Source organism: Rhea americana, unplaced genomic scaffold (assembly GCF_003343005.1).
Source record: "Rhea americana isolate MKP2758 unplaced genomic scaffold, rheAme1 scaffold_244, whole genome shotgun sequence".
In the NCBI taxonomy this organism is placed as follows: domain Eukaryota; kingdom Metazoa; phylum Chordata; class Aves; order Rheiformes; family Rheidae; genus Rhea; species Rhea americana.
The window spans coordinates 95,610-117,475 of record NW_028186362.1 but is presented as its reverse complement, the minus strand read 5'-3'; the positions used below and the strand labels follow the sequence as shown (position 1 = coordinate 117,475).

Sequence of the window (21,866 nt, the reverse complement as noted above, 5' to 3'; positions counted from 1 at the left end):
TGTCCGGACTACCGTTGGGCCCAGCAGAAGCTGCGGTCCTGCCCGCTCCCAGTGCTTCCGGTCACTGTCCAGAAGAAAGCTGCCAAAACACGAACGCTGCTTCTTACAGGTAGCAGAAGTATTTAGCAGCTGCTAGCGCTCTCTTTCATGGTTTCTTCCTTCTGCTGGCATCGACACGCGTGGCTACAGATGCCGTGGTGCTGCCCCAGCATCTGCTCGTTTCCTTCAGTGCAAGCTGGAAGCCTCTTCCCATGCCTGGACCCATCTGCACAAAGACAAATCTGAAGGCTGCCTCGTGACTGCCATTTAAACATACAAAGAGTCTGATGGCCTAACCTACAAGGCTGCAGCTATTTGGTATTATTAACTGGAGAAGACACCAAGAAAATAATTACTGGAAAGTTTTCTTTCGACATACTACGATAGAAATTTCTCAATAGCTTCGAGGAACTCTGTGGAAGAGCTCAGCCCTTCTAAATCCAGCAGATTGCTTTTTTTGTCATTGAAGTGGAATAATTCAGGCTCCTCCTCTTCATTTTCCAGTTCCTCTTGAAACAGGTTGGTCTCAGAGGTAGGAATGATAATGATGCGAGGGACAGTATTGCTAATGATAGAGTCCAGGCCTCCATTAATTTGAGTTTCCATTTGTGAAGCACCTGTATCTCCTCCTTTGCTGATACTGCTGCTATTCAAACCAACAGGCAGAGAAGCTGCTTTTAGAGAACTGGCCACAAGCGTTTCAGGGGGGTTGTGCAGCGCTGATCGCCCCACCACCTTCTCCAAACAGCTGGCGGAGAGTGAAACCTGGAGCAGAGATACAAGCTTTAGCATGCTCACACAGCATATGGCTACAGAAACTAGTACTTGAAATATTCAGTACTACTTGTCGATATTTAAGTCACCAGTTAAATTTTCTAATGACCTGGAGCACTGACCAAAAAGAAGAAAAAATGAGCGTACATTAATATCTGCAGCTTGGAAAGCCGAATGCTAAATGAAGCTGGGGGGGGAGCAAACAAAGCCCCCAATTATCAGCAGAGATTAAAAAAAAAAGAAAGAAAAAAGCTTATTGCTCTATCTGACTCAGTCTATGTTTTAAAAAACTTTTTTCAGTTTTTAATACATCTCAGTATAGTGGATAATCGTACTGTTTTTTCTCTCTCAATGAAGAGATCTCAGGTAAGACTCTAGCATGCTGCATACTTTAGTCTCTTAAAATTTCATCATTTTTATAACTTCAGTAAGGATCTCTATCACGGTGTCCTAATTTGCCTCCTGGGGCTGCCTCAGGCTAGACAGTGGCTTTGTATGCATACATTGGACAGTACTTCCACCAACAAAGTAGGGAAAAAACAGTGACCATGATTTTGCTTTGCCATCATTTTCCATCCACCTATCCTGAAAGAACCTTAATGCCAATTTTAGTTTACCTCGAGACTGAAAAAGATGCAAATGCCATCAACAGCCTCTAAGAAGTAGCAATTCCTAGCTACAGACTTGCATAGGAATAGGAAAGCGGCTCAGTGTAGAGAGACTAATATTTCTAAAGCATCATAAACATGCTGTTGGAAGAACAGGTAAGCATTATACGTGGGCATATTATAAATGAAAAAGAGAAAAATACTTATAAGCTCTTTGAAAAACCTTTTTAAATATCTCTTTTCTAGCACATAACTTGAACCAAGAACTTTGAACCAATTTTCAAATCTGGTCCCAATGGCTTCTTGCCTGTGACCTTCCATGTGTCATAGCTCCTCTTCAGAGTGTGCAAGAAAAAGCATCAGCAACATCCATAAGAAAGCTCTCAAAGTTTTAACTAATATTTAAATATACTGGCAGCCGAACACGAGTGATTAAATTTGGATTTCTTTAGAAAATGACAATTATGGTCACTGTGCCAGATGTTTAGAGAAGTTAGAGATCCCTCCTCCCTGGGGAGAACAACATTAAAAGTAAAATGCAGTATTTACTTCATTACTTCGTATTTTTCAGTGAAGCCTAATAGAGCATAGAATAAGACTAAACTGTTATGTACTGAGATTCTTAAAAAAACGTCTTCCAGAGTTATAGTTGTATTTGTCTCTACTAATGTAGTTATAAAGTATATGAATTAGCTACACTGAGTCTCTCCAGAGCTTGAGGTAACACTTTTGAAAAATTTGTCACCCTATGCAGATGTTTCTATTGCAGCTATAAGCCGTATTAATTCAGCTCTAGGCCCCTTGAAACATTAAAGTATATAATTCCCATTAATTTAAAGGGAATTTGGTGCTGAAGCATCTTTTCAAAATGCTAGACCACAGCTGGCAGCACTTCCCAGGCCAGCATGAGCTCCTGGGCCTGYGTCTTCTTCTAGTCACCGGCCTGTGATACTGCCCTCCCACTGAGGAACGGAGTCGTTCCTTAACTCAGAGAGGGGAGGCTCACTTTTTCCAGATTTAAAGGTCACAGTCCCAATCTCTGCAATCAGTTTGGCATGATATACTATTACATATGTGAAGTACGTATGTGAAGTATGGTTTTACTTGGCTGCCCTCTGCCATACTCCCTTCAGGGTGGCAGCTGCCAGAGTTTTTGCTGAGTTTATACTGCTCCCTCCAGGAGCTTCTGGAGGAAGCAGCRTTCTCCTCGGTGTGACAGGGACACGGACGTCAAGCCTGGATGTGAAAAAGGGAGAGGCACTAATTCCACATACCCTGATTGCAAAGAAATTCATGCTTGAGCATATTTCTTGGCTTTTATAAAGAAAACGATGGGACAAGTTTRACAGTGTGCCTCTCAGTCTAGGTTTCTAAGTAGGTAATGGCATTTACCGCAACATGATGCAGTTCTACTCCACAAGCACAAATCATTTCCAAATTGCTATCTATAATGATTTATCCAGCTGCAGAAACAAACCAAGCCATTGCAAAAGCGCAATGGGATAGCCGCCCAAAAAGTGGTTTAAACAAGCCTGATACAGAAGAAAAGTCTATCCTTCCAGATCAAAGACAGTCCTCCAACTAAGTAGATAAGAGTATGATACGGACTTGTCCAGAGCAACAGCAAACCCACCAGCTCTGTGGATCACATAGYGATCCCAGTCCCTGAGGGCACATAACTTGTCCGACAGCTACGGCTTTTTTCCTGACAGCATTTAAAGTAGTGTTAAAAAGCATGCGCCTGCTCCCTTCAGCRCTCCTGCAGGCCTCCTCCTCTGAGTAGATGTTACTTATCATTCTCACAAGGTCTAAGCTAACAGCCACTATTTCACATAGGGTATTACCCCCGACATAAAACCCAGATGCCCAGACCACACTTGGCAACTCTTCCTTGAAATCAAGGTTACAGACCTATCTCATTAACGCCTACATTATAATGCTTCCAAAAAGTGTCAGTTTACACCAAGTCTATCATCATCCTAACTCATTGCAACAAGGCAAAAGGCTGGGTCATATCTCCATGATAGCACAGCAAACAGTCTTCACTAGACTTTAGAAACTGGAAAGTACCAGACCTGGAACAGTGATTAGCTTTTTACTTTCACTAGAGGGTTGCTTTGAAGAAAAAAAACAAAGCAAAGCAAAGCAAAAATAAACAAACAAAACCCACAACCATCTCCAACTGTGCATTAAGAAATCTTGATCTCAGCTAACCACTGAAGCGAATTTACAGGTACATTATATTTTTAAATGTTGGTGAGATGGTAGGCTTAAAGGAAAACAAAAGAAATGCATGTTTTTTTTTTTTTTTTTTTTTTTTAGGAAAAGAAGAATCTTTTCCTAGACTCTGCACATCAGTGAACAGCACCGATAATCTTAGATTGCATGCACTCTGTTTAAAGGTTATTTCTAAAAGTAACATTATATCATCCTACATTACAGCATCTTTATATTATAACAGTCAKCTTCCAAGGATTAAGAATAGCATCTGAGTCCTCTTGTAAGATACATGCTTACTGAATTCCAGAATACTAAAATATTTAATTATTAAACACTTATGAAGACCACCTCAGAATTATTTTCTTCTTGCCTCTTAGATTAAAAGGAGGAACAAGACGATACAAGATATGAAACTGTATCACCTTCCACAACGTCTGAAGTCAAGGCTTCATGACAAATCCTTTCCCAGCAAGAAGTCATCTGGAGGTAYGGACATAGAAAATCTGTTCTAAAATGGGTTCAGGTCAAAGTAGGCCAATTTACGCTATCAAACACATTGTTGCACAGYCCTCAGTAATACTTGGGTTTAATTTTTTCCAGTTTCTCTTTCCTCTCTGTCGTCAGAGAAGGAAAACTATTTACTGCTGCTTGGTCATAGAAGACCGTTGTAATTCTCATTGCGGCCTTCCTTGACTTTCACGTAGTGAAATCCAAAAGTTTCACTCAAATGTGACTGTAGTAATTGTGTTACCAGGACAKAGTGAGAAGAGAAAGAATGACAACACAGCAAAGTAAGTGATTTTTGCAGTCTGATAAYACAAGCTCTTCACCAACCTTCAGCGTGGCATACGCTGTCTCTGACAACGGCCAAACCAGTAGCAGAGCCTATTGGCACTGTAAAACAGCCACTCTCAAAGTGAGAACTGGGACCATATCATGAGAAGAAAGCTTAYGAGCCAGGGCAGAGGCTGCCCTGAGAACGGACAGTCCAGACAGCCCTGTCCAAGTGATGGGAATGGGCTACAGGCGCTTGCGCCTCCACAACCGTACCATCGCTTCTGTGCTCTCTGTGCCGCTGCTTTCAATCAGTGCCGTTCCTAACAGCTAAAGGAAAAGACTAAGGTTTCACCAGAGCTTAAGCAGACGCTTGACTGAAGACGAGGTAGATGCATGCAGGGACAGGGTGATCAGATCACTGGAAATTTCCCAGAACAGCTTCTATTTCARACCTTGCTGTCTCTGGAGAATTAACCACAGAGCTGTGAAGAAGTAAAGCAAATACCAGATGCGGTAGCCTCCTCAGGCTGATTGGTTTGGTTACACACACAGCCATAATGGTACCCCCACAAAGAAGCGGGTGCCAGTCAACCTAGCCACTGGCCGGGCCTTGCAAGTCCCACRCCTTTCTTTTCTCGAAAATTCAGCACTGACACATGCTTGACACTGTGTCAGCCATACAAATGCTAGTTTTGAAACTAACGTTATGGCACTGGCCTGAACTGACTTGCAGGTGACCTACTGCTCCCATCTTCAGGGAAAAGGATTTCTTCTCAGAGCATGGCACCAAACCACAGCGGTTTGGGCCATAGGTGCAACCCATCCCCAGAAGATGCACTCAGTACTCACCATCTCCTTTTTTCAGGGAGAGAAGGGTGGCAGTTGCCAGACTCTCCTACTCTGAGGGACAGACGGGAGTTTCTTTTCTGTCTTCCCCCTCAACAAAAATAAAACATTTTAATGTATTCTAAAGAGAGGAAAAGGGGTGGCTTTCACCATGCCAAACTCTGTTTTGCAGCCCTGACTTGTAACAAATGGAGGCTGCCACAATGTGGGTGCAAGTGTCAGGGTAGGAGGAATCAGAGCTGGRGTAAATAAACATGCAAAGAGACAAAGAAGCCAACTTCTTCAATTTTGTCCTGCTGACTGTGCTATAATGCAGCTYTAGAGCTGTGGACTGACCCAGGCTTTCCAGAACGAGGCAACACATCAGTGACAAAAGATAGCAAGGCATTACTAGCGTTCTCAAAGGTAATAAAAAACTAGCATCAGGGATGTAGAGGACATTAGAATCACTACAAAGAAAGCCAACAGATGAGTATAAAGACTGAATTGTTATTCCAGAAATAACTTACTGTAGAAAGATTGGACACTAAAATCGAGATTCTCCAGAGGAGATGTAATTCTTTTCCTTACCTTTTCTGCAATTACTGCGTTGCAGCTGTGGGTCTTTGGGAGCAGGTCCCTCTTCTCCTGTCTCACGCTTGTTGAAAAAGAGTGACTTCGGTGAGGCTGTAGTTCCTTATTAGCCGGCTCTACAGGGTTAAGCTCTACATCRCTCCAGGTCTAAACACAAATGGTGGAAGACTTCTTACAGGTATATTATTTCACAAATTCTGAAAGTTCTCAGACTATAGCTTTTATTTTCCACCCGCAAGATGAGTAGGAAGCTTACACACTAACAGAAAGCTAAAGCTGTTCAAATGCTGGTTTCACACCCAAAACTTCCCATGGGGAGAGACCTGATTTTTGATCTTGCCACTTACCTGGGACTACTTTCTGAGTGCCAAAAAAATCTTTGAGATTATGAAAAATGATTTCCTTTCTTCTACCAAGATGCTATTCACTCTTTTTTTTCCTCACTGCTTCTGCGATGCTTATAGTTACCTGGCACCTGGAGTCTAAAGATGGGATCCTGTTATCTAAGCTAGCCCATCCAGTCTGTTTAAAATGCCTGGGGATATTCTGCTTGGCCACCAGCCAGTCCTTTGAAAGGCCTCCCACAGGTCCAAAATCATATCTGAGTGTCCCATGTGGATCTCCCACATGCCCAGGGCTTCTCCAGCCCTATGGGCTCGGCTCTTCTCTGAGCCATTAGCAGTGGCACAGGAGGCGATGGGTAGGCTAATTTTCCAAYAGCCTGCCAGTGACAGGGCACGATCATGACCTGCAATCACGTCGTTCCATTTATAGGCTTATCATCTTGTGCAGAGGCCATCAGTCATCTCTAGCTTTGTGGTGACTTTCTGATAGAGTATCCATGATTGGATCATTCCACTGTTTTTCACGTCAACTTTTAGATGGGGTTTGAGCAGGCTCCACACAAGTGGGATGCTAGTTTGTAATTCCACTGCATCGCTTTGTTCATATATCTACGTATTATCCTCTTTTTATTCCTCCTCCCTCACAGAATTAACCTGTAAATACAACTTTACGTGACATAGAAATATGTTTGGCTCTCTGCACAGATACGTATACACACATACATGTAGGAAAGTGCTGGCGGGAACAGCTGCATCTTTCACAGTGTCATTGCTCCCTGCCAATACTTTATTAGAGCATTCCAAAATTTCACTCTGTATTGCTGTCGTGTGAGAGTCATTGAGCTGAGCTTTTATTTCTGCAGCTGCTGGTTCATCTAAAATCTGCACAGCTGCGCTAGCCTGCCAGTTGCCCAAAGAACAACCACCCTWGGCTGCGTCGATTCAGCGCAACCCTGAACGACACGTCGCCACCAGCAGTTGTTTCACCTGAGATTTGTGAGCAAAGGTTATGCCAAAGGCTGAAACCTCTTAACAACCACATTTTCCCATCTCCTGAAGGCAGCGTGTTTTCAACACTAAAMCAAATCAAACACACACAGTAACCTGCCAACCTGAATGAACCAAAACCAAACAGTGGCCAACAGAAAAGGACAGAGAACGTCTTGTACCAGCTTATGTGATTCTGCCAAAATCGTCTTATTTGACATCAAATGAGTGATTAATGGGGAGGAGGGGGAAATTTAGGAAAAAACTTTAAGTCAAGGAAAGTTAGAAGGTGAAAGAGGCAAAAAAAGATTAGACATAAGTAAACGAGTAGCCACCTTGTTTTTAACTGTTCCAGCACATTTCCGTATCTCTACCCACACTACCTACAGTGAATTAAGCATAAGTGAAGTGTAAGCAGGCAAGCACAGCCCATGCAGTCCAGTGGGCTACTAATATGTGTGGGTGCTTTGTTTGCTCAGGTTGTTAATCTCACACAGAATACACACCTTCTGACAACAGGGTATCTGCCTGTTGCATATACTCACCTCATATTTCAAGGATAACCTGAGAGTTTTACAGGTTATGAAATCATTACAGTAGATACTCTAACGGATTATTGTGTAATTAGCAGTCTGTGCGTGGAATGAAACCAGCAGGTTGAACTATTTCATTTTCATTTACATTGCAACAGAATTATTTGTGCATTTTTTTAATACCTTCCAGAATCAAGTCAAATACAACTTTGGAGAGCGCACACAAAAGTGGGTCATCCATGAGAATGGCTCAGTAAATGCTCAATTCTGCTTTTTCTATCAGGCTAAGATCTTTTGCCCTTATGCAGTGGCAATCAGATGATGATGAAAGTGCTCCCCACGTTGTGAAGACCGAGACAGCCTAGGCTAGCAAATTGGGGGATCCTCGCACTGTGCCACTTGGTACAGAGGTGTCATACTTTGCAAGAGTCCTGTCACACACATCTAACTCAATCTGGCTCAAAACTAATTTGTGTAATAGTAGGCTAAAAAAAGGCTTTGCCCAGGCTAAGAGGTCTTTTCACTCTTCTAATTATTAATTCTTAAAGAAACTAYGATTGATACATTTTATGAGAAGCTATAGACACAGATTGCCACTTCTATAGCAGGTCTCTAGTAGTAGCTTGTCCAYTGCGTGGTATCTGAACACCTTCTCACTGTGAATGACAAATTTCTGCTTTTGATTTCTAACTCYAGTAACCCTACAGCTATGAGGCTTGGCTTCCATTTAATCCTGCTTGGTAGGAAGASAGAGAAAGGACTTGCTCAGCTATTTTCCCAAATGTAACTCAAAACACCACGTTACACACTCCAAGCTTCTATCCTGTGACTTTTTCCTACAAAGACGCCACGCTGTAGCAACTGCTTCTTCTCCACATTTAATCCAGACTTCCCTCCTTAGTGATACTTAAGATGCTTACAAAATATCTAGCTCTAAAYGCAGGAGTCTTTCATTCTGCATGCTCGAAATTCGAACAAACAATTCAAACAATCGGCTGTACAAAAGTAAACTTCCTTTAAAATAATGAAATGTTGTTACTAGAAAGGTTAGAAAACATTGGACAGCTCTGTATGGGAGATGGTCTTCCTGTTCTCCAGCCCCTGCAAATACGGAATTATGCAGCGGATGATCAACGATATGGAAGGTCCATTCTCTAACTCTGAGTACATATTTACAGGGTCACTTATTCTGWGAGTCAGCCAAACATTGTCCTCGCTTTCCTTCACAGAAGCAAGAAAAGACTTACAGCTTCTCCAGTGGAGACCAATGAAACGCAAGTACTTTTGGTCCTGAAAGCAAAAGACTGGTCACTGCAGAGAGAGGCCCTGAACGACGACGATTCATTTATGGAGCCTCTCAGCAGATCGTTCTTYGACAACCGGATTAGGAACCGCAGGCAGGGTACAGCATTGTGGATGGTTTTTCTGCAGGAAAACAGGAAAAGGAGAACAAACTATATAATACCAYGCTGACAACTTGACTTCCAGAATCATGCAGCAAAAGCGCCGTCTCTTTCCATAATCTCAGCACAGATTTTTCTTGGACTGATGAAGGCTTAATACTACAGAGAAACAGCTTGGTACAGCTAGTGGAAACTATTTAATAGGAAAACTGCAAGTGGCTTCAGGACCTTGGATCAAAACACCCATGAAGAGGTGCATGGACAAGCAGTGAGAACAGATAATACCTTGAGAAACACAATTGGTTCTGATTTGGTTAAAATATTAACACAGAAAACTTCCCAGTTAACTGTTACAGAGGCCTTCTCTGTGCAGACAAACAGGATGAGCCAACAGAAGGAGGGGAAGAGGGCCTGAAGAATTGCCTATTGGTATTTGTTTGGTATTAATTTCTGTAATAATTCTAACACAGCCAAGCAATGATTTTGGTAGCTCAGGTACAGTTTGCCAAAGGCCGTATACTTTCTCCATCCTGCAGAATGCATGAAATAAAACTTCGCATATTTGTCCTTGCTTACTTAGTTACCCACATTTTTCCTATGTCTAGTGATACATATCAAGGATTGAAGTCTTTTTTTTTTTTTTTTTTTTTATTGGCGAGGGAGAGGAACACGACAAGATACTGTATTACAGCTAAACTTACAGAGCAGTTCTTAAAAGCCCTGGGGTTAGCAGAGATGTCAGTATTACATCTTCAGTGACTGACTTCACTGTCACCACTTTTTTTTTTTTTTTTTCTCTGCTTGAAGTAAGGAAACTCTACAAAGACTTTGATTTGGTGGGGTGGGGGTAGGATGGGCAACAGCAATTATCCAGGCCAAAAAAAAAAAAATAAAATAGCAATCTACATTGGCAGCATTAAATCAGTCTGATCTGAATCTGAATTCTTCAGATCCTGATTTCTAGGTGCCTCTTCTTAGACAGATTTGAAAAGGAATTTTGATCTAATCCAGTTCAGTATATCCAAAACCAATTGGCAATTCACTMTTTTGGGTGGATTTTCACCAACTTTCTAAGCTCCCTGTGTTCCCCGACTCCCAAATCACAGTTTCAGGCAATAAAACCTAGCAGCCTTTGCACTTCACTGACGAGAAAAAAATTGTAGAAACATCTAACCCTGCCATCTAGTGGCACCCAGTGCACTCAGTTTAGCACCATGACAGAYTTAGTGCAGCATCCCTTTGTAGGGGACACGCTTTGAAAGAATTTCTCACAAATTTAAAGAAATGCCAAGTAAGATCTGCTAGAATAATTTCCCCTTTAATATAATATTCTATTTTCCATTGCGAATGGTTCAAAAAAGCATTACTTACAGCAGCAGCAATAATAAATTGCAAACTCTTTCCGAGCTGTGGCTTCAGTGCGAGATGTAGCTTTTTCCGAGCATGCTGCTGTTAGTTGTAAAGGTGAAGAAAATATTTAGGAGATCATACTATGCTGGAGACAGGGATGAGAACAGAGTGGATTTATGCCCCTTCACTCAGGAAAAATGAAAAAATAATAAAAGAAAGGAAAAAAAAAAGTCTTGCTGGATTTTCAGAAGCAGAATATTTCAGAAATTTTAACAGATGCAAACTTGCTTTGCYCGGTCTTGAACATATCTCTCAGCTGAAGCAGGGAGGGCATTTCTAAATAAAACGGCGACTTCAAAAAAAAAAGAGGGGAAAAGGGAAAAAGACTTGATTTGAACAGTTTCTAGACCCTGACTAGCTCAGAGAGGAACGTTTTGGTCACTTAYTGAGCAGGAACACGTATGGGTGCCCTTTAGGAAGGGCAAGGCATTTCCTTTTCCCATACTGCTGKGGAAGAGGATATTGGTCTCTATGGAAATGGTAGAGGGCTGTAAAGGAGTTACTAACAGACTACAAGGAACTTTTTTCATCGCATAGAAAGATTTCTGATTCTTTGGAGAATTCTTTCTTTCCCATCTTTTAAGGGATATTAAATTATCGTTCTTTTCTGCGTTCTATTGACCCAATCTGACAGATTTCCCATTAATGCAGCTATATGTATATAATCTCTTTGTACAACTCACTATTACCTTTCTGATTATTTCACCTCTTTGGGAACAAATTATCTTTATACTCTCTGTCCCTTGCCTCACTATAATCCAAYGGCCAGGACAAAAACCAGAGTTCAAATCTTTTGACTCTGAAATATATACCCTGGCTGTGAGAGAATTAGCAAGAAAATAAAAAGGAAAGAAAAGTCAGCTAAACATTCACAAAAGCATCTTTTTTTTAGAAAAAAAAACATAACTGAGGTGTATAGTGGGTTTTAAAAAAAGGATCTGGTCAACAAAGCACAAATTCWGAGGATTCTTAAAGAAAGATTTATAAGATAAAGCAAGGTGATGATGATGATCAGAAATTTCATATGCATCAGTGCATGTTCTAAGTCTATACTCATGGGTCTATAATGCAATTGGCTATACTCAGTGCTGACAGATACCAGAGCAATCCTATTGATTTTGRTCTCCCTCAAAAATCCTTTCCTACAGAACTGGAAAACTCAATATAGAAAACAGGTTCTTGATGTTGAATGGTTTTTGATAATTCATTAGTAAAAYTTCTAATAGGCTGCCACTGTTTTCTATTTTAAAATATTTACTAATTGGTACCCATAATAATATGCAGAATGAAAAYGTAGAATAATTTTTCTATGAAGCCTAGGTTCAGAAATATTTCACGTTTTAAAAAAATTGAAGTGTTCTGCACAAGCAATCAACATTACATTTTGCACATCGAACCACACTGTTGCACTTTGATACCTTTCTTTAAGTTAAAGTTAATGTTTTTGAAAAAGGTGAAGAATGGAAAGGCTCTCCCAAAATTTACCTGACCCAACTAAACAAACCAAAGATGAACTGAGCCTTCCAAAGAGATCTCTCTCAGCAAAACAGAGTATTTCAGAACCATCAATTTTCCTTCTGAAGGCAAACACTTGCTGACCAGAGTTAGCAAGTTTGCTAACCAAAAAGCAGTATTTTTAAGTACATTTGAAAATTTCTTTTCATTTTTAGCAAACTCTGTGTGGATTGCTGGCTCCTGAGAGCTCTTATTTTGCGCTGAACGTCTATGAAAACGCTATTTGTTTCAACAGAGCTTTCCCAGAGCTCAGCGCATCTGGCGYGCAGGGTGGGCTCCAGCGCGCGTGACCGACGGGGACGTCCTGGAGCGACTCCAGCGCGCGACCAGCCAGCTCCGAGCACAGGGCCCTYGGGGGCCAGAGCACAGGCTGCGTGAGGTGAGGCCGAGGGAACGGGGCTCATTCGTTCACGGCAAAAAGCACGCCTGCATCCATAGTTATGCACATACCTATGTGTTTACTCTACCTGTATCTTGGGTGAATTATTGCGTATATGATGGGGTTGTAGACTGCAGAAGCTTTGGCAATAACAGCTGGCACAGATTTGGAATATGGCGTTAGGATGTTGCTGCGGCTAAAACAAAGCAAAAACAGGACACAGAGCTACGCCATGGGTTAACGCTCAGTTACCAAAACGCATTATTCTTTTTTTGACTGCTTCTGCGCCATGACTCCTTGTCAAGAAGTACCTCTGAGAAGCTAATTCATTAAAATGCATTCCTTGCTCAGACTAAAGACTTGCATTTGTCAGTGCATACTTGGTTTTGTTCATCTGGAGAAGCTGAAGACATGCATGTCRTTAGATATCCATTGGAACAGGACCAGGACACACAGAATCGCCTTCCCTGTTTCTCTGCTAGTCAGAACAAAAGAAAGAAAAAATTGATCTCTGTCCACGCAGGAAAAGGGTCATCCTGGCTGGTCCGTTTCTGACCTTCCAAGAAAAGGGAACAGCAAGGAGAAATCAGATTCAGATTCAAAACTAAAAGCTTTTAGCAGCAACCTCCATGCTGCACAGTGATGGGTGCTGGTGACTTCAGCTCCAAACGCCATGAAAGGAAGAGAGGACCGGAAGCGCCGTGAAATCAATATTCTTTTTGACTTTAAGTCATCACACGTGCAATTGCAGGATAATAATAATTAATTTATCAGTGGTATGGAACATGCACTGACACCAGGAGCCAGTTGGAGGGGAGCATAGTTGGAGGACAAGGACATGGACAAGCACTTAGGGGTGAAGATGTGGAATATACTCTCCTTTATGGCCTTTTTCAGAGGTAGCAGCATACAGAGGAAGATTCTTAAGAAAACAGATATTAGAAAAGAGGTAAATCATCTGTGAAATCAGAATTTCATAGAAAGAAAGTTCCATGAGGGAGAAGAAAAAATATGTACCAAAAACGCAGATAAAATGTCATAGGATATTAAATAAATAGACAAGTAACCCTTTTCCTGGATTTATCCACAAGAACATAGCAAGGAACGCAGTATCATCGCTCCTGTAATTACAATTTTAAATTCTTTTAAAAGAAAGACCTGTTTCTTGCAGATGACAACACTAACCATATTTATATTTCAATATAACCCAAGTTCTTCGGATCATGTTTCTACTTACCCTGCCCAGGCAATCAAAGTGACACAAGCATATGGAGACCAGGATAAGACAAACACGACGATGACCACAAAAGCAATTTTTGCCAGTTTCCATTCATTCTTCATGGACTGAGAGAGGCAGGATTTCCGACTGCAGGACCCTAGCTTTTGAACATCTCTGTGGGGGGGGAGGGAAAACACGGGTACGTCAGCAGGAGGGCGAAGAAAGTCAGGTGCAACATCTGCAACATGTTCTCGGCAGCATGGAAAATGGGAGCAGATTTCATCTTTCCCTGCTCTAACTACTCCCTTGTGCTCAGGTGCTTAAAAATTTAGGAGGTGGAAAAGACTGTGTTCAGACGGCCTCAGACGTTTTGTCTGAGCTCAGTCCGCCCGCAGGATGGAGCCAGAGGACCCTTGGGATTCGGGATTGCAGGATGAGCAGCCGCAGCCTTGGCAGGTGGGAGAGGAAGTGATGGGCACCCCTTCCCCATCACAGCTTTCAGGAGCAGAGCAAGCAAAGGCAGAGCCGGACACAAAACGACGCATCAAATCTGATGGCTTTTCCTTTCAAAAGGGGAARTGCCCACTGACCTGCATAAGCATCAGCTTCCTGGGTAAAATGTGCTGGAAGAGCCTGACTACTTGGAAGAAACTGTCCCCAGAGGCTTAGGGGACCACTTTCACTTTCTTGCACATTTATTGGCCGGAGTATTTTCAGAGGAACTTGAACAGGCTGTCCCAATACTTTTGTTCAAAAAAAAAGGGGGGGGGGGAGAAGTTTTTTCATATCAAAAAATAACAAAAATCCCTCATTTATTTTTTTTTAAAAATCATCTTATATAGCTTAGCACAGAAATAMCAGATTTAACAAATCAGTGTTGTTATTTTAATGAAGATCTGATTTACAGCTGAAGGCAGCAATTACCASTCAGCAGGGTAACAAACTGCTTCCTGGTGCGCTGTGAACACACCTGCAAAATAAGTTTATTGTGTTAGCAAGTGAAGGGCACATAAAAAATCTTGTTGCTGCCATGCTTCGTGGTCAAAGAGGACAGCACTGGCTTCGGGATCAATCTTTGCTCCTCAGCTTACTATCAAAAATGTAAACACAAAGCATAATAAAAACCAAAACCAAGGCCAAAACATTGTTCAATAAGAACTTCAGTTTCGGCACACAGCTAAATAWCTTTGTAGGAACCTCTGCTGAGTAAACCTGGATTTAGTCTTGTGAAGYCAGAAGATTTTAACAGGTGCCTGAAAGTAAGCAGAGATTTGGGTGAGAAAAGCCATCAGAGCTGATGACACAGCAGGGGCCCTCACAGCTTCAGCTGGCGCTTGATCAGATCAAAAACCAATGCACTCGTTAGGAGGAAAAAAATGACAAATGGGGATTCCCTTATTGATTCAACATCCTGCTGTGTTTTTTTTTTKTTTGKTTSKTTKKTTTKKTTTTKTKTTTTKKRGWKTTTTTTTTACTTCAAAGATACAAATACAGCRCAAGCATAGCCAGATTTTACGTATGCAGGTGTTCATCTGCTTGAGCAAACCACAAGGTTTTCTGGGATGGTCTGTGTTAAATAGAACGGTCAAAAACGTGAGGATTGTTTTGTTTATAGGTCAGGTCAGGGGCAGGTGATGACCCAAGCGCGATGTGCTATTAATCCACTGCCAGGGCTAAGATCAGAACAACCTGAGACTTCTTCCCCTGCTCCAAAATACATACATCCTTTCCAGTTACTACATTGGCAAAATATTTCTCCATTTATGGGTGTTAATGATCTGCCACTTCATTCCCTTATTCACTACAGATTCGTTTCCAGCTCAGATTTATCCACAGCTAAGGAAACCGAGAAAATCTTCTAATACAATAAGAGAGAGATTTGCGTATTCCAGCTACACTGCTTACCTGCCAGTATTTCTTATGGCCAGGAACATAAATAAATAGCAATGGAATATTATTACCARGGGAATAAAAAACACACAGCAACATAGAATCATGGTGTAACTTCTGTTTGCAGGGGAGTAGGTTACATAGTCCCACGTACAGGATATCATCAAGCCCTCCGGCACGTAGGAACCTACGAAATACATGAAATACACTATTTACACTTATGCCCAAAGCTTGCGTAGTTCAGCATCTGAGTAATCAAAACAAATGCCTGCATTATTAAATTAAAGTTAGATGAAATTAAAATAAAAGCCTTCATCAGCTACGCTGGCCACACTATACGCAGGGTCTGAGCACGCAAGAGCACCCTGAGAGCGCTAGACTCTGAGGTGCACCTAACAGCCTACCTAAAGGACACCTGCACCGCAGTAGGTGCAGGCACACCGCAGGACCGCAAACCTCCGGGCAGTAGCTACGCCTCCACCCGTGAGCGCTTCGAGAACTTAGTTTTTCCGTATCCCGAGCAAGGCCCGGCACGCGAGGCGGGCAACGCTAGACCCGGCGGCCCGGAGGAGAGCGGCCGACGTACTCCACCCCAGCAGCGGGGCCACGCTCCAGCCCAGCGAGTAAAGCCAGACGAGGGCGATGACCTGCGCGGTGCGCCTCTTCGAGGTCCACTGCATGGACCGCAGGGGCTTAGTGATCACAAGGTAGCGATCGATGGAGATGGCCAACAGCGTCATCATCGAGGTTATCCCGAAGAGCGCCCCGCAGAAAGCGTACAGGTCGCAACCTGGAGCGGAAAAGACGGGGRACGTCAGGGGTTTTCTTGAAACAACAGATGTAGGTTTTCTCCCACAGCCTGAAGTGGTAAATCCCCCCCTCCCCCTTTTCTTTTTCTTGGCTCAGGACCTCWCTCCCATTAGAATATTTTTCTTAGCCTCACAATTTCATACTTAATAAACGCTTATTAGGAAAACTCCAAATATTAATAAAATACAAATGTATATATTAAACAAGTCCCACTCTTCACTGTGGGCTGTGACCAGGAACCTTTTGTCAATGGAAAACTGCCCCAAAGAAAATCCAATCTAATTAGAGTTACATTTTCCTGGACTGTTGCCCAATATATTGATCTTAACTGGCTGCAGCAGATATCTGTCTGCTAATGACAAATGGATGTTTCAAAACTGACTTTGGTTTTTATGGCTTAAAAACATGGAAGTGGTTTCAACCCAATGGCTAACATCAGCTGTGAAACACAGCTCCTGCTCCTATTAAATACAACACTTCTTTTAAATTTTCAGATTTTACTTGAAGCGGACTGCCCCCCGCGCCGCATTCAAGCAACGTGCTAGCACATGAGAACTGGCAGAGCTGCACTGCACCTCATTTGATTGGGAAAATATTTCAAACGATCCGTCATTTCTTGGGATCTTGTGCCATGCCACATGGCTACAGACGCCAGCCCACCAGGCACAGGAGATATCTCTAACACCAAATGCAACCTTAAAGCAATCTTCTTACAAAGTCTTTAAAGTCGACCCAAACTAATGGACCAAATCTTACTCGGCCTAAGTCAATTGTTTCATTTGCAGCAGCACGACCATTTACAGTCAGCGAATAATATATGGGATGAACTTACATCTAAGTGGATGAGCAGGACTAACAGCCTTAACCTAATGAATAACCCCTTCCACGCTGCTAAATAATTCATTGTCTCTGGACCTGCTCCACCAATACGCTACCACTGCTTGACGCAAATTTACATCTGATGATCTGAGAAGCTGATGATCATCAGAATAAACAGTGCATCAGGCCTTCTGAAAATGCGTTATTCTTGTATTTGATCTGTAACTGGAGCATCTCCTTTTCTTTCTTGCAGCTAGAGAAAAAGGAAATCAAATTTGCACAGAGCCTTCAATCGACTCTCCTTATTCAATTCTCTTACTTAAATCTGAGATTCCTAGAAATCTGCTAACGGATATCAACATACATTCCAAAATAAAAATTTTAATTCCCTATTAAACTGAACAAGGGGAAAAACAGTTCATGACTTAAGAAAGCTTTTCTACCCATCTCCAGCAATGATATCTGCCCTCAAATTGCTGTAAGGCCATATGACTAATTGTTGATGTTGACTCCTCTCATTCCAAAAGAGGGAAGATGAAGGAGTCAAGCCTATAAAACACACAGCGCTTATGGCGTTACGTTGACTGATGGTGCCGAGATCCTCTGCTGTCCCTCAAGAGTCCCGCGCTGCCACCTCCGCAGCACACGCCAAGATCACGACGGCCAGAACGGGCTGCAGAAAGCGTGGAGCTAGTGCGGTATCGATCAGTGTCGCAAAGTACCTATCTCGCCGAGGATCCACTCTTTGTGCAAGCTGTTGACAAAGCAGATGGGCGCCTGCGAAGCAGACATCAGGAAGTCGCTCACAGCCAAATTCATTATGAAGTAATTTTGTGGTGTCCTCAGCTTCTTGTTGCTAAAAAGAGAGRGAGAAACACACGTTTTAAAATATACAAAATGAACGGCCAGTTTACTTTACTTACTAAAACAAGCAGATACTTTCCAGGTTGCGGTTGTTTACTTCACCCATCTGCCAGTTACTAYAGCTTCAGAGGGAGTCATTTCAAAGTGATGACTGGCAAAGGGAATAAAAGGAATTATTTCCTCTTCAAATAGAGAAGAGCTCCAGATATCCTGAAAAACAGGATTTTGTGCAAGAGAAGAGCAGTATCCTGCTTTCCCCGGTTCCCTATAACAGCACTAACACCGAGCTCTCGCCATGCTTCGCCAGGTCACTCTCCGAGGCAGGTGGCAGAGCACAAGAAGGACAACYTCTGGTGAACTTTTAATAGCTGCTGACCTAAAGAGTCACCGCGTTACTAGTTACTAGTAACTAAATGAGTCTTTGCAAAGTGCCRTGGGGCAGGCAGAGCATTTGAAAGAACACTTTTTTCCAGGCGTAGGTGAGCACAGACACACTCGGCTGCTGCTGAACGGGCAACACTAAATGCCACCCAGGCAGTCTGAAAGCGGGAGCCAGCCAGYAAAGAGACTAAAGTTTGCCCAGGGAAAACAAACAGTATTTTCATCRTCGTCCCTCTCTCCAACCCCCTCCAGCACACCCACACCTTGCCACCATCTCACAGTCCCACCTATTGGGGGCACCTGGAGTTATAATCTCCTAGGAAGCTTAAAATGGTATTTGAGATTATCCTTGGCTCCGACTAAGAGGAATCTACTGAGAGCATGACGCTCACTTTCACTTTCAGTTGAGGTTACTAGTTGAATATTCCTTGCTGTTCTGATCAAACATTTTGCTCCATGAGGCATAGTAAAKTAATTTTGGGGATCAGCTCCCCCAAACCTACCGTGTAACTGGCACTTTGGATGGATATACCGAGAAGGTCTAATGCCAAACTACCAGTCCAAGTGAAACACTGTATTGGCTACATGGTTAAGCAAAGAGCTTTGATAACTAGTGATGGAATTCAGAAGTTTACAGTGTCCGGTGTAAATAACAAAAAGAGATGACTTCCCCCATTCTATGAGACATAAGGACTAAGCAGGATTTTATAAATATCTTTGCTCTTGCAATCTTCATATAGTAATTCTCAAAATTTTGAAATAATGTATTTCTTCTCTCTGGAGTGCCTCCTTTCTACACTGAAGGTGTAGAAAATCTGCCAGCTGAGGCTTCTCTGATATGTTACTAAATGGTCAATGTTCAAAATTTGCATGGATTTATTTCCTCATATTAGTAAAGAAATACCAATAAAGAAAGCCATCTCGACACTTCCACAATTCTAAAGAAATCACAGGTTTCGCAGCTGCTTGTGACAACCAAGCAGGAGGGGGTACAGAGCTCATATCTTTGCACATGCTCTTGTTCTGCCTAAAGAGAGTTTTGCAATTACTACACTAGGTAAAACAAACAAATTTTAAGAAAGGCGTAGAGCCTGCAGCGTACCGCAAGAGTCACAAAGGGATTTTCAATTGCTGGGAAATCAGTTTCTCCTCTTTCTCATGTTAAAAGCCAGTTATTTAAAATAAGACTTACTTATTTTCCTTAAACGATTTAGAATATTAAGCTAACATTTGGTTCACAACCTCACTGGTGTTTCTAGCATGCTAAACACTCTTTGCACCAAAAGAAATAACGATAACAAGCAGTGAGCAACAAGGATTTGGAAAGGCAGTACCACAGTACGGGATAAAAGGCAATTTTTTCCTAGAGTTATTTACATACTCTATCTGCAGTTGCTTCCACTATCTGTTACACTGTCAGAAGGCAACAGCGCATACAAACTGACAGAAATCCTATGATCTGCCTGAAGCAAGGAATAGGCAGACGGCATCAGCTCACTGCACGCAGCACATTGCTTCCTCGGTCCTTGCAGCCCAGCGCTGGCTGAGAGGACGAGCACCAGTTTTGGTAAAATATTCTACAAATTCGGCAGGGCGGGTGAAGAAAAGAGCTCTGCAATCGAGAGGCTGCTGTTTTGGTTATTACAAGTATTAAACTTTTCCTTAAACTTGTCAGCAGAATTAATCGCCGAACAAGGCTCCACATGTTTACTTTCTCATTTTCACTGATCCCTTAGAAGATGAGGAATTTACACTGAGGTTATCAGCCACGTACGAGGGAGAGGTTTTCCCGTTTTTTTCTCCCCCCACATTTGAGGCCATCAGACTTAATCCGAGGATGAACTCGACGCAGAACACGTGCCCCAGGCCCGCGTGATCCTCGCGGCACGCCAAACTAACCACGAACAGGCCTCCCGCACCTGTAAAAGGCGTAGAGGACGAGGAGGTTTCCTACGACGCCGACAGTGCCGATCACGAGGACGCACGTTCCAACCGCGTAGAGCGCGTGGTCGGGGATCTCTGCCGCGGCCACAGCGGGCTGCCCAGCGCCCATACTCAAACCCTGGCATGGAAACAAAAGAAAACGAGAAAAGGTAAAGTTAGCACGTCTCATCGTCAGCATTTATCCCAGGGGGCACGAACTAGCAGAGCGCTCAGCTTCCACAGCTCGTGCAGATCGTTTTGGCTCCGTTGCGCTGCTTTCTCATCTCCTGTCACCAGGGCACGTTTCCCCTCAAGTATCCTTCAATAGTTTTGTAGTCTGCTAATATGARGTTATATAAAAAAGCAAAGCAAACCAAAACACACAATACAAGGAAAACAGACTGAAAAAAAAAAGAAGGATGTGACAAAAATATAAGATTCTGATGATGCGAGAAAGGCAAAACTCTGCTYGCGTGAAAATAGCTATGGGGACATAGAGCTAGCCGACCCAGCACAAACTGCAGTACAACAAGCAATAGCTCATCACGCTTCGGCTTTTATTAGGAGCACTGATACCACATCCCTCTCTCAGCCTTCATGCTTGCCAGCGCTAACTCCCCCGAGTCTCCTCAAGCTCCCGATCCACTGACTAACAGTGCTGCAAAAACTGGGAATTCCCCATGGAAAAGTTAGGAGACCAGAGGAAAAACAGCAGCAATAACAACGCCTGTGTAAGCACAAATACATTAAATAATCTCGACATTTCCTCCGCTGTCCTTTATCATCRGCGCATTAATAAAGTCCCATAAATTCTTTATGTATTTTTTGGAAACAAAGTCASGTTTATCACTGGCTAAATTCAGCAGCGAGGCCGCCTACAGCTAATCCACTCAGCTCTCATTAGCGTTATCAGTGAGGCTCTGGGTCGCCTCCCCGATGGAGATTAGTGGTTTCCTGAGTCACAAGCAGCAGAGACGCGCAGGGCACGCGCACACACTCAAGTATGGACGGGCTGGTCGAAAATACGGCACCTCGCTGCAGCGGGGGACCTGGTTCACACCARCAAGTTCTGCCACTGTGCAGCTCAGAGACGCGGGATGATGTAGAGCAAGGTCGGTTTTGGCCTACAGGGGAGGAGCTGGGCAACAAAACACGCTCAAAAAAATTTTTTTTACGTGTCTAGTAATATTTAAGGGGCCATTTGTAAAGGTAAGAACAGCTTTTTCCTCTCTCCTTGCTAGCTTCTCGCTCCCGTGATCTGCTTTATTACATTTTTTTCCTTTCTGCCCTCTATAACTCTTCATCTTCATGTCCTCCATCACTTACAACAAGAGGAATTTCCGCGGCYCGGTCGTTACCCAGTTCCCTCCCCTGGGCACAGAGGGAGGAGCTGGTATTCTCAAAAGCTCTTACAACTCTATATGGTTTGCTGCTACTTTTAGTTTCTCTTGAGAAATAAGAATAAAATTAAACTACAGAAGAATATTCCAAATTGCTCTTATTCTTCCTGACCCCCAGAAACCCAAGACAACTATTCCAAATCTTTCTACGT

General features: G+C 42.7%; 1 protein-coding gene across 1 annotated transcript; it reads right to left on the bottom strand.

The window, feature by feature from the left end:
* Positions 1–417: 417 nt before the first annotated feature.
* Positions 418–20,444, bottom strand: LOC146594904 (melanopsin-like). The gene is made up of 9 exons (XM_085306670.1): positions 20,311–20,444; positions 17,869–18,002; positions 16,104–16,307; positions 15,533–15,704; positions 13,646–13,801; positions 12,497–12,604; positions 8,949–9,126; positions 5,835–5,984; positions 418–804 (listed from the first exon to the last, which is right to left on the bottom strand). Exons 1-9 carry the CDS (start codon positions 20,442–20,444, stop codon positions 418–420), a joined length of 1,623 nt encoding a protein of 540 aa, XP_085162796.1.
* Positions 20,445–21,866: the final 1,422 nt, after the last annotated feature.